The sequence below is a fragment of the Lycium ferocissimum genome, chromosome 6, assembly GCF_029784015.1.
Source record: "Lycium ferocissimum isolate CSIRO_LF1 chromosome 6, AGI_CSIRO_Lferr_CH_V1, whole genome shotgun sequence".
NCBI lineage: Eukaryota > Viridiplantae > Streptophyta > Magnoliopsida > Solanales > Solanaceae > Lycium > Lycium ferocissimum.
Window position 1 is genome coordinate 73,780,682 of NC_081347.1, and position 14,213 is coordinate 73,794,894.

Below are 14,213 nucleotides of genomic sequence, written 5' to 3' on the forward strand. Positions count from 1 at the left end.
TCCTCCCTTCGATTGAAGAGCCCAAATTGGCCAATGCATCGGCTTCGTTGTTCTGCTCCCTGGGTACATGCTGCACGATCCACTCTTTAAACCGGTGTAGTATCACTTGGGTTTTCTCTAGATACCTTTGCATTCATTCATCCTTAACTCGAAGATGGCATTTACTTGGTTAACGACCAAGAGAGAGTCGCATTTTGCTTCGATTATTTCAGCCCCATTACTCTGAGCTAATTCCAAACCTGCAATCATAGCTTCATACTCGGCTTCATTGTTAGTCAATTTAATAGTTTTAATCGACTGTCTAATGGCATCCCCGGCGGGGGTTTTAAGGACGATGCCTAGCCCGAACCCGAGGTTCGAGGCCCGTCCGCGTGTAAAGACCAAATACCGGCCTTTCCCGAGGTTAGCGAGTCCTTCTCAACCCCGGGATCATAGCTCTGGTAAAAATCGCACAAAATCGGTCAAGATCTGAGACTTAATGGCCGTCCTAGGTTTATATTCGATATCATATCCGCTAATCTCTACGGCCTATTTGGTCAGTCTACCTAACAATTCCGGTTTATGCATGACATTCTTTAGAGGATAAGTAGTCACTACGCATATCGGATGGCATTGAAAGTAAGGTTTGAGCTTTCTTGAAGCATTACCAATGCCAAGGCCAACTTTTCAAGGTGGGGATAACGGGTCTCCGCATCCCCTAAAGTCCTACTCACATAATATATAGGAAACTGCATACCTGATTTTTTTCGGACCAAGACACCACTTACCGCTACCTCGGATACGCAGGTAGAAACAACCGCCCTTCATCGCTCGTTCGGTGTGTGCGGCGGTAGGCGGACAAGTATCTTTTCAATTCTCGCAAGGCTCTTTGGCATTCTCGGTGTCCAAACGAAGTCATTCTTCTTCCTTAATAAAGAGAAGAAACAGTGACTTTTATCTGAAGACCTCGAAATGAACCGGCTCAGCGCTGCTATCCTTCCGGTGAGCCTCTGCACTCCTTTGACGCTATTTACCACCTCAATATCCTCAATGGCTTTGATCTTGTTCGGGTTAATTTCAATCCCCCGCTTGAACACCATGAAACCCAAGAACTTGCCAGATCGGACACCGAAGGCACATTTCTCCGGGTTAAGCTTCATGTTGTATTTGCGGAGTACATCGAAGGTTTCCTGCAAATGTTTTAAATGGTCCTCTGTTTCCAGGGACTTGACTACCATGTCATCAATATAAACTTCCATTGTTTTCCCTATCTGTTTTTCGAACATCCCATTAATTAGGCGTTGGTAAGTTGCACCGGCATTTTTCAACCCAAAGGGCATGACATTGTAACAGTAAGTCCCGTATCGGGTAATAAAGGATGTTTTCTCCTGATCCTCCGGGTGCAACCAAATCCAGTTTATCTAAGGTAGTCCATTACGTCCTCGAAGAAAAAAGGAAATAATAAGAAAGAAAAAGCTTAATGGATTGGAAATTTCAGCATTTAAATAAGAGAGCTTACTTTATTCGTTGGAGAAATGTTTGACTTTGATTATTTTGACTTCTTTTCCCAACAACTTTTCCCGATTTACAAAAATTCTATGTTTTGTTCACTCTACTGGTGTTTGTAAGAGGGTGTTAATTATTGGACTTGGCTGTTAGATATTATAATTCCATCCATCAACTTGACAAAAAGTCAAAAATAAAGTTCATTTGACAAATCCTTTCAATTTAACTTTTCAGCAGTATAAATATAACGCATTGCTAAAACAATAAAATGAAAGCATATATGCTTAGAGAATTTTTTTTGGCTGTTAAGGTAGATTTATATGAGTGGATGGATTATGTTTCTTGGTCCTACGTAATTAGGATCCTTAAAAATTACTGTCTTTGCAGATTACTTCAAATAATTAAAAATATCATCAAGACAACTCCTATAGCATACATCATGAAAATTTCATCTTTTCATCTTTAAATGGGTAAATTGGGACCAATAATGAGGAAAAGGAGAAAAGAAAAGTAAAAAATAAGTCGTAAAATTGAAGCAACAAATCCTGAGGAAGTATAGAAGGGGACCATGAAAAATATAATGTCCATTAGGCAAAGTATAAAGAGTGACAAAAACCCATGTGATGATTAGATGCTTCACTTAACTTTCCTTCTAGCGCATTCACGTTTCGTTTTCATCTTGTTGCGCATCCAACGTAATTCATATTTTGAAAATAAGAATCATATGAATTTTAATTTAGGCGGACAAAACCCTAAGGGCCTGTTTGGAAAGCCACCTGGTAATTGGAATTGGTGTAATTACTAGGGTAGTAATTACACAGCCTAGTAATTACACAGTAGTGTAATTACAACTTGTTTGTTTGTCATATCGTAATTACAGTGTAATTACAAGCGTGCTGTTTGGTTGCGCAAGTGTAATTACACGATCAGTTTAATTTAAAAATAAAATTTAATTATAAAAAATTTAAAATTAATATTTAAAAAATATTGCCTTTATAAATGATATTAAATTAGTTATTTAATAACACATTGTTTCTTGAAAATATATTAATTAATAATCATATATTTGTAACTAATATTGTAACAAAAATAATTGATATATATTTTTCAAATTAATATTTAATTTTAATTAATTATAAAACTTAAAAGAAGACTTTTTTTTGTGAGAACGTCATGGATTGGATGTTTGACAAAAAAATAATATTAATAAATATAATGCCATAACATTATTCAAACGTTTGACACAAAAAATCCATCAAATGTAAGTGAAAAATAAACAACATGCAATGTGAAAGCAAATAACTTATTGAAAATATAACCTAAATTCAAAATCCAAAAGAAAAAGTTCAACATAATGCTCTTATGTCAAATTTCAACATTATATAAGTAAGTTCCAACGTAACTTAAGTAAATAATTCAAAAGAAAGGAAAAATATAAGTCTATAACCCCATTCACAATGAAATTCTACTTTAATAACGTCACCCGTTATATGTCAAGTTTGTTAATAACTCATTATTTCCAATTTTAAGAGGTGTAGTTTCAAATATTAGAATAATAACACGGTTATGCTAAATGAATAAAATAAAAAAATACGAGCGATTACATAATCACAAGAACTAAAGGTTGGGAATGAAAAGAAAGAAAATGAAAAATAAATAATATAAAAATAAAAATACATTTTAAAAAATAAAAATAATAAAAAAGTAAAAATAAAAAAGAAATTAAAATAATAGAAATAAAAAAATATTAAAAATCAAAAAAATTAAAATAATAGAAATAAAATAAAATAAATTAAAAATAAAAATAAATTAAAGTAAAAAATAAACAAACTAAAAAGTAACCCTGTAATTACACCCAATTCTCAGCCCCCCCTTGAGAATTGGAGAGTGTAATTACACCCTGTCAATTACACCCAATTCCCACCTAACTGTGTAATTACTTGGTCAAACAAACAGGTCAAACTGTGTAATTACACCCAATTACACTCAATTCCAATTACCTGGGTGGCTTTTCAAATAGGCCCTAAATGTTACAAACAATCAATGGTTGTAATGAGATGGATGGGATCTTTTCACTTTTAACTACAGGTTTTGGGTTCGAGCCCTGAGTATAAAAAAAAAATCCTAATAGGTAATGCTTCCCCCTTTAATAGGACTTATCTTGTGTAAATCCAGACTTGTTGGGGCCCTAATACGAGTACCCAATACTAGATACCGGATAGCGGATATATTATGAAATAAAATTGTTCAAATTGTTGTTTTTCTTTTCTCACGAACCATCAATTTTTCTTAAATTATTCACACCATAAATAAACTCTTCAACAATTATAGGTATTTACGAATGAAAGCGCAAGAGATATATGACAGTAATTGTACTCTTAATAATAAGTGTAGTGTTTTCTAGAGTGCGTACGTATGAATGATAAACGGTCTGCATGAGTATTAGGTTGTATTCACACACTATAAGCATGTTTTTGTTATATTAATCATACTTTGTCCACACGTTAATCATATACTACACGGTAGGAGTCAAACATGAGCTATATATGAGCCTCTCGTTCATGTATGACATATTACTTTTTCGACATTAGGAGTAATTGCGGATTGGGCTCCTCTCCATTTTTCGCAAGTTCTATCTCAGATTAAAGACACATGGCATGGATTATAACTAATAGCTAAGATTCAATTGACTAAAACAAGTCCCTAACCATGATTTACATAATTAATAGCTTATCCATAAATATATTAGAATATTTTCTCTCTCTTCCTATTTTACTTTTTCTACCCAGTAGAATATCTTTTTTGATTTCCCAGATTATTTTTTGTCACTTATTTTTTTTTTCCTACACAGAAATAGACCCCATTATTCAATTGGTGATATTTTTCATTTTTTTTAATTATGATGCTTATTGATTCACATAATATATACCCCATTATTCAATCGGTAATGGCATATTTCTGAAAGAATTAGCTATATTCTGAAAAAATTCATCATTAAAGAGTTGTCATAATTGAAAAAAAAAAGGAATATTAAAATAGGAAGAGAGAGAAAATATTTAATATATTTATGGATAAGTTATTAATTTTATAAATCATGGTTAGGGTTTTATTTTAGTCAATTAAATCTTAGTTATTAATTCTAACCCATGCCATATGTCTCTAATCTAAAATAAAACTTGAAGAGAAGAAAAATGGAGAGGAGCCCAATCCTGTAATTGCCGTCAATTATGAGAAGCAAAAGTCATAAATTAGGACATACAAGGCCTACTAGGCACTAGCTAGTACTATTTGACCATTTTTTTCCTTTTTTATTTTTTAATCTTCACAACTTGGCTTTTCGAAATACAGTCAGACCTCTCTATAAGGATATCCGCATATAATAACATTTCTCTATAATAGTCAAGTTTTTTCAGAATTAATTTTTTATGTTATATTTTACTTCTCTATTACAGCATTTCACCTATAACAGTATCAACAAACTTTATAACTGTACGCTAGCTCTTTGTAAAATTATCCTCCATATAATAGCTATTTTTTTTTTTGTAATATAATAATTAATCATCTTTATAAAAATAGAATATTTATGATTACCAATAATAAGTGTATAAATTTTGATCAGATATTTGATCATTTAATAAACTATTTATGACAAAAGATATATATATATATATATATATATTCATCATTATACGATTTTCGTTCATTGTACAAAGTGTGATTAAGCTTAAAATTTGACAATTAAAAATGAAAATTAGATTTTATGCGACTTTTTTGCTTATAACAGCGAAGCATTATTTAAATGTCAATGCTGTTATAGGTGTATAATGGTCATTCTCTATAACAGCTGAAAAATTTCAAACCCAACGATGCTGTTATAAAGAGGTTTGACTGTAAAAAATAAAAAATATTGGGAGGAAGGTTACGAATAAAGTAGCGTCAGTTGTAAATTCCTATAATAACTCATCGCAAAATTAAGTTTGACCTTTTCAATGAAGTGGAGAAAATTAGGTAGCTACATACTAGCATGGATTTAAGCTATCTACACCCGATAGGATACGAATTTTTAATGATGCCGGCCAATAAACAAATGGCATTTGTCAATTATTTTAACAACAATTATTAGTACTTAACTATAGTTAACTATCATGTGTTTGGCACATAATCTCAATTAATAATATAAAAAATACTTAATACTTATCTTATTATTCTCACTTGTCTCTTAACAGTAACGTCAATTAAGTAGATCCAAGGTATATTCTTGTCCTTTCTATGCCAGTAACCAGGGCCATTTCCTCTTCCCTGGCCATTGCGCAATAAAAATGTTCCTTTTTGATATAATTATTTATTATCATTAGCAGAGTAACATTTTTAACCTTAACCAAAAAATACACTTGTCTCTGTATAGCCTCTGTACACATCAAAAGATTAACACATATACAAAAAATCTTCACATAAATGAACTAGATATAGTCATTAATTTTATAACTCTTTGAAGCATCTCTTATAAGCTCTTAATCAGAATTCTCAACCACGTGGTAAGTTTGAAATTATGCCTTTTGATTTTCAATGGGATAATGAAAGAATGACTAAATTTTACAGAATTAAGCCAGAGAAGAAGAAGAACGGAAAGAAACAAAAAGAGAGAAAATGTTGACGGAAACCCTAAGCATTCTAACATTACTGTATTTTGATTTTAATTCCTTTATGAGTTTTCTATTTATTAAAAGTAGGAATTTCTAATAAATTTTAGTTAGTCAACTATGATTAATTTAACTAAATTGGGTGCAAACATCCAGTGCGGTAAGTTTTTACCCCCGTTATTACTATATATTTTTTGTTATCATAACTGACGAATTAACAAACGTTAGTTGTTATTGTAGGTCAAATATCTAATGTGAATGCATAAACAACTTAAACTCTAGTGCTAGTACACGAAATTCTCTCTTGCTTTACTTTCTTAAGCCCTAATGACGGGTGGACTTGCTAGGCCTTAAAAGTTACTATTAGAACTTGATTGCTTAATTTGTTCTGCAAAAAGTCTCCACTTTCGTTATTTTACCCTAATTAGTAAAAAGATCAGAAAAGGATCATACTGTTTATGGATCCATAAAACATGGGAAAGAATGTCCATGAATTAGCAATGGTAGGGTCAAAAGTGTGATGAACAATAGGGAAGAAAAACATGCAAGGTTCCTCAATAGGTAGACACAATCTGCTAGGAATCTTACTATATTCATGAAAATTGATAATACTTTCTCCTTGTCATGGCCTATTAATTTTGTGTTTGAAAGAAGCGATTCAAAAACATTCAAAGAAAACACTCTTGAAACTTTGATTTTTGCTTCTTGATATGTTTTTGAATAACAATCCTTTGTGCTTTCCTTGAATCAAATAATTAATCCTATTAACACATCTTGAAGTATACCTATTTATTCTTGATATAGTGTCACTTAGTTTTGGTGGATAAACCAATTATCAGCATAATTTTATTGACAAATTACACAACATTAACTCAATAGTATTCGTAAGGGAGTGCATCTTATCCATTATTCTTCGAATTCGTCCGTTGAAACCTCAAATTATTCACTTCTCTACCACCCTCATTTCTTCGCGGAAAATATATACTATAGATACAAAATCAATTTCTTATATATATAGTACTTGTTGCCATCATTTAATGATCAGAATTATGTCTTTGCCAGTGCATGCATCATACAAATTCCCCCCCCCCCCACCCCCCACCGCAACCCCACTCTTAAAAAGGATAAATAACATTAACCTTTTCTTGAATTGGGTGACCTTTTTGTTGATCTTACTAGAGTGAAAGACCTATCATATTTTTGTTGATATAAATCCATTTTGGCCCCCACAAGCTAAGTCACTTCTTTTTCTTATGATCTCTTTGGAATGTGGATTAAGGGTGACAAGCTGTACCATATATTATGGTGTGTGGTCGGGGAATCTTTTTTTGCTATAAGCTACAAACAACACCTCTTTCCATTACTATTACTTGTGGGCACTCTAGACAAACGTGTGATGCAATGTCATAATTATCTATTCCTATTATCTTATTTAATTTTTGTTACGACTAATTTGTTTTGTGTCTCTTTTTTAATTTGTTACGACAATTTGTTTTCTTAACTAAAAAAGAAAAGGCGAGATTCTTGTGATAAATAATAAATAGAGATAGCAAGACAAATTTATTTCATTCTAAAACAAGTCAAATCACGCAATATCAATATTTACTTAAAAGAATTTGAGGTTTAGTTTAGTATATATCAGCTATCAACGTCGAAAGAGGGACATTACAAATTTCTCCGAGTAAAAATTATGAAAAGGGGTGAGGAAATTAAGAGTCAGGGGTCAAGTCTATGGTACAAACCTTTTATGATTTTTCTGAGTTTGCTATGTTGAATTGCTAATTGGCTAGAATCTTTAAGGGTCCCAATTTGGTGTGATGTTTTCTTGCTTGAAAACGTCTTTTTTCATGAGGAGCTCTCTTTTCTTTTTACGGTCAATATGTTTTTGTCTCCTCTTTACTCCATCCAATTACTACAAAGTTGAACAAACTACGTGAACATAGAGCTATACATTCACACACACCCATATAAGAGGCAATTTATGCACATAGTGATGATCACTAATTAGTATGCATTTTAAGTTTTGCGACAATCAATAACTAATTAGTAAATCATATTCAAATTTTAATTCATATTGCTGGAAGATTCCATGAGCATACACAGAGCACATGCAACTTCTACTTTGATGGCAATTTCAGAGTGACTTTCTTCATATAATTTGTGTTGTTGTTCCTATATGCCTCCTAACTGTTTAGTGATCTTACTAAAAACAATTGACTTATACTCCCAAAAACTTACACATGGCATGTCTCCTTTATAAGGTTGTACTACACCTTTAACAACGTTTAATAAAATCATGAAATTACACAGTAAATAAAAGATGATGGAAGATTGACAAATTCGATTTGGATCGAGCTAAAAGAAAAAGAATATTACTAATTTCATCTATTTTAATTTATGTGGCGTAATTTAATCGGACATGAAATTAGAAAAAAATTAGAACTTATAATCTTAAACTGCATAACATTTATATAAATATAAAAATAATATAAAAACATTATCATTAGAAATAAAATAGAAGTATAAACTTAAATTGTTATCGAATGTAATAAGACATTATCCTTTTTCATAAAGAACCAACAGATTAATAGTAAATACTAAAAATATATTTACTACTTAGAGAGGGAACATGAATATAATGGGGTGAGAGAGAGCTACAATATTAAGTACTCGTTTAGATGAATGGAGTAATTTTTGTTTACATATTAAATTTATATTAAGAAAATTATTAAATGTATATAAATATTTAATTACATATCTAATAAATAGAACAATATGGGTTTGATGAGAAATTTAAATTTTAAAGGCAAAATACATCAAAACAGCCCTAAACTATACCCAAAATGTCGATATCACACTTAAACTATCATGTTGTCCCATTACACACCTTTTGTATCTAAAACTGATATTTTTTACTCCCTCCTAGCTGATGTGGCACAATATTTAAAAATTAAAAAAAAAAAAAGAGGCGCGTTTTAATTATATATTATTTATTTTTCTTTTTTTTTATTGTAAAATTCAATTTCTTTTAACCCCCACCCCACGCCTCATTTTCCCCACCCACCAAATTCATCTTCATTTTTTCTTCCATCTCCATCTTCCTTCCTTCCTCCATAGCAAAGACATAAACCAAAATTTTAGAATACTTTTTAATTCTCTGAGCACCTCCACCATTATTACTCCATGAAAACCTTTTGGTGGAATTTTGGATAAATTTGTCAAATCCGGATTGTCTAGAAGAAGAAGATGAAGCAAATGGGTATTTGTGGGTTTCCTTAAATTGGTGATTTGAATGAGAACTAGAAGCAAAATTGGAAGGAGATGGTTTGTTGGAAATTATTGTTGAAGAAGAAGAATGGTGTGGGGCATCAAGGCGGGGGTGACGTGGTCGAAGCTTTGATGCTAAAATCTGTTTTTGCTATTGAAGAATTTATTTTAACTCATAGATCCAAAAATCCAATGGAGTTTGCTGAGATTTAGTACTAATCTAGTTTTCAATTGCTTCAGTCCAAAAGAATTTTTTTTTTGTGGGCACCATTGAAGCAACGTAGCATCACTACTGCTCCTTCTCATCTTCTCCGGCAAACTGGGTCACTTTATTTCATGTTGCTATTATGCTTATTATTTCATATAAATGAGCTTGTATTTTCCGTCCATTTGTGAGTTTCCGTCAAACTATTTCTGATGATAGTGATTTTTTGATTTGTGAAATTGCAGTGATGGTGGTGGTATTAGGTGGTGGCTGACGGTGGTTAGACAAGAACAAAAAAAAAAACCTGTATATAAATAAAAAAAAGAAAGATTGTGAAAGAATAAATAAAATAAAATTTTATTGTATTTCTAATATTAGCAATGACGTGTCGCTGACGTGTCGCGCGCGTGTGGAACACTCCCACACCTGAGACTGGTTCTCAGTTCTGAGGGGGTAAATTATATCACTTTTTTATATATTAAGTATGTAATAGGTCACTAGTAAAGTTTAAGTGTGATATCGATATTTTGGATATAGTTTAGGGGTGTTTTGATGTATTTTGCCAATTTTAAATTCTAAATCCGTATGAACCGACAAGAAACATGCATGGATGGGGTAGACATAGAATGGCCATGCATGGGAAGCAAATCTTAAAAGGGAATGGAATCAATAGAAAATTGCCCTCCCTCTTATGGCACACTACTCCCCAATCTGTTCAAGAATATGGTAAGCGCACATGAGGAGCTATGCTTACATCACCTGTATCTTTTTGGAGGATTTTTGTGGGTCCCTTCCCTTCCTTCCCTACCCAACCCCCACTTTTCCTTGCCAAATCTCAATATAGTTAAGGCTCTGTTTGGGCAAATCATGGTTTGAAATCATGTTTGGATATACAATTTGAATATTTTACGGAGTATTTTTTTTATAGACATAAAAATCCCACAAGTTGTGAAAATTATCAAAACATTCTTAATTCTTATACAATCTTACCAAATGAGCAAGTTATAATTCATAACAAAATTAATACGCTAATTCATAACAACCAGCTAAAAATTAATACTAGAAGACCTTCTAAAAATACAACATCAATTTATCAAATTTTAGTTCAATAAATAAAATTAAACTATGAGTCTTTTTTTATAAAATTAAAAGGTTGGTAGATATAAATAAAATTTGGTGAAAGTTAATGAGATTGGTAAATAATTGATGGGAGTAATTATTAAAAATATCTACCAACTTATGAATTTTTTTATAAAATATAAACTTATAGATTAAATTTTATATTTTAAAAAGTTAAAACCATAGTTTCAAGCCCCAAATCATCCAAAAGGGCATGATTTGGGATTTAAAACTTTGATTTCAAACGCATATCCAAACGTTAGTTTGAAACTAAGGTTTGAAAATTCATGGCCAAACGCCTACTAAGTTTTCCCTTCTTTCAGGTACACATAAATGTGTAGCTATACATTTCTCCTTCTGTAAATTATTTTCTACTAATACTTAGGTGAAACCAACTTCCCAGCAAATCCTTTAGTATGAGTAGCCAACCCCATTTTTAAAATTTGTTACTGCCTTTTGTCTTTTTGTTAGTTTAATATTCTTTGAAGTAGTACATTTGTATATTAAAACGGGTCTTACTGAATTTTACCACCTTTTCTTTCTCCATTGCTTGCCTTGTAATTCAAAAATCAGCTTTGGGATGAAATCTGGTCAGATCTTGCTTTGTTGGTTGTGGATTTTGGTAGTACTTATTTCATTACAAAGCCAAATCTCCCCAACTCTAAACTCCTCTTCTTCCTCCTCATCATCATAACACAAAGACCAACAAAGAATCATAACCCCAACAAGAAATTAAGTTAAAAAACCAAACTCTATATTACTCTCTGTACGTTGTTTTACTCAAATAATTAATTTGCAGCAATGGGAATGGCAGCTGCAGAGGCACAGTTTCATGTTTTAGCTGTTGATGATAGCTTAATAGATAGAAAGCTCATTGAGAGGCTCTTTAGAACCTCTGCTTGCCAAGGTTATCAATTTTAGCAAGAAACTCTTTCAAGATTATATTTTTATTACTACTTACTAATTTTCTTCTGCATTTTGATTTTATGGCAGTTACTACTGTGGATTCTGGAAGTAAAGCTTTAGAATTTTTGGGGTTACACCCAAATCCCCCTTGTGTTTATCCTCCTAACCATCAGGTAATGATGAAGATTTTCTTTTTCTTTAGTTTGTTTCTTGAGAGTCATGTTAAAGTTTCCATCTTCCCTGATTTTTCTTGGATTTTCCCTGAAAGTTTAATCTTTTTTAGTTTTCTGTTAATTTGCAGGAAGTGGAAGTAAATCTTATTATCACAGACTACTGTATGCCTGGGATGACAGGCTATGATTTGCTCAAAAAAATTAAGGTACAGTATCTTTGTTGTTTCTTTTTTCCCCCTCTTGCTTCCATATTACTCTTTGAAATTCTTTTTTGAATTCTATATTAGTTTCCTTTCTTGGAAAATTGTACTGGACAGAAATTTTCCTTATCAAATTGTTTGTGGCATTATGGAAATAGTACTGTTTGTCTTTTTTCTCACAATAGGCTCTTCATTTCCCATAGCCGCATGGGGTCCTTTTCTCACCTTTCAATTTCTGAGATCAACGGAGAATCTTGTTAGAAAATCTTACCCATCTGTACTACATGATTAGATGTGGAAAGGATATGTGCAGCCTATGGTTGTGCGTGCCTTCCGTTTTTCGCTTCCTTTTTTAACTAACTTTTTCTTTTGCCTCTTTTTTTTCCCATCAATTTATATAATTGGTAAATTTACATGTATTTCCTTTAATGTTGACAGGAATCTTCATCTTTGAGAAACATTCCAGTAGTCATTATGTCATCTGAGAATGTTCCTTCAAGAATCAGTAGGTGAGAACAAAGAACATCTTTTCGCCTTAGTTTTATCTTCCTTTCTTGAAGATTATTGGTAGTTTTATCTTCATTTCTTGAAGATTATTGGATAAAAAATAAAGGGTTGATTCAAGATTATTTTCTGACTGATTCATCAGATGCTTAGAAGAGGGGGCGGAAGAATTTTTCTTGAAACCAGTCAGACTAGCAGATGTCAATAAGCTTAAACCCCATATGATGAAAACTAAATGCAAAAGCTTTCATGAACCTGACAAAATTGTCACAAAGGAAAATCAAGAATCAGCAGAAATAGAAAATGTTTCATCAGAGCCACAGCCAAAAACAGACACAGACACAGAACAAATACTGGAAATTCAACAACCTCAAGGCAATAGTAATAAGAGGAAGTCCATGGAAGAAGGTCTATCACCAAAGAGAACAAGGCCTAGATACAGTAGCCTAACTGCAGTCTGATCTTATGATGCAAATATTTGTTTTTTGTTTTTTGAATCAGATAACTTTGTTTTTCTCTTTATAACATTTTTTTAGTTATATAATTTGGACCGTACTTAGATTTAAGAGAAGTGTAGGAGGAGAAATGGAGAGAGGGAAATAGAGGTGAGATTGTTTCATCTTAGTAAGATGAAATTCACCCTTCAAAAAAAGAAGCATTTCAGCCAATTTTGTTTGCTAATGTGAGAATCATTGTAGATAGAACTGTATTGACATTTTCTTTTGTAAATGGACAAGCATTAATACAAAAAAGTGGTGTCTTTTTTTTTATTTATTTCTACTTAGTCTTAGTTTTCAGTTTGGTAAATCCTTGTCTGTCAAGATGCTTTCTTTACTCTTTTGTTTTATACTTAGTTCTTTTTTTTAAGCCATCACCACAGGTTACATGCACCTATGGTGTTAGGGGTTTGGCTTGACCCCTACCTCATATATTAGAATCCAAAAGGTGAAAACATGAACGAGGGGGACATAGGCCTTACCTCCGCAAAACACTTACTGAGGCTACTCGATACTTTACATCTCTGAAGCTCCCAAAAAACTTGGAATTGGTTAGTGTAAGTATACATGTCACACCTACAATTAAACAACCTATCACAGCTATCCTGAGAAGGTGATCCAAGAGAGGTAGAAACTTCTAATGGAGAATTTATCCTTGTCATTAAAGGTTCTATCTCTAATAAGTAAGGCATCAAAAAGTTGGGGAGATAACTCTTCCCATTCTAATATGTACTAAGTAACTAGCGTTAGGAAAGAATTCAATGTATATGACAAGCAGAATTACAGGTGACTTTTGAGAAGTTCCCTGAGCAATTCTGCCTGGGTTCACTTCAGTGGCTTGACCATTTGTCAATGCTGAGATCTGTCTGGTAGGGACTTTCTGGATTGCATTTGATGTAATGTTCCTGAGGAGTGTGATACATGTTAGGAATACAAAAAGGAGCCAAAATGCCTCCTATTTTTGGACAGAAGGTAAGATTAAGGATACTTTTCATTTTATTGTAAAGTGGAAACCATTGTTGTACAGAGATTCAATGACTTGCTTCACACACAGCTTGAAGCAATACAGATATATCAAACTGGTTCCAGTTCCATTTCTAATCGTTCGCAGATTCGACCAATGACTATCAGAGATTCTTCTATTGGCCTTTCTTGAGATTGTTGTTTTGTTGAATCTGTTTAATTATATGTGAAATTCGCAATGGTTTCGCCCCAAG

The 14,213-nt window shown here is 32.3% G+C and overlaps 1 protein-coding gene across 1 annotated transcript; it reads left to right on the top strand.

The window, feature by feature from the left end:
- The first annotated feature begins 11,044 nt into the window (after positions 1 to 11,044).
- On the top strand, positions 11,045 to 13,623 carry LOC132060407 (two-component response regulator ARR9-like). The gene is made up of 6 exons (XM_059453448.1): positions 11,045 to 11,623; positions 11,710 to 11,795; positions 11,924 to 12,001; positions 12,434 to 12,504; positions 12,645 to 13,256; positions 13,322 to 13,623. Exons 1-5 carry the CDS (start codon positions 11,518 to 11,520, stop codon positions 12,958 to 12,960), a joined length of 657 nt encoding a protein of 218 aa, XP_059309431.1. The 5' UTR covers positions 11,045 to 11,517; the 3' UTR covers positions 12,961 to 13,256; positions 13,322 to 13,623.
- The last annotated feature ends 590 nt before the right edge of the window (positions 13,624 to 14,213 follow it).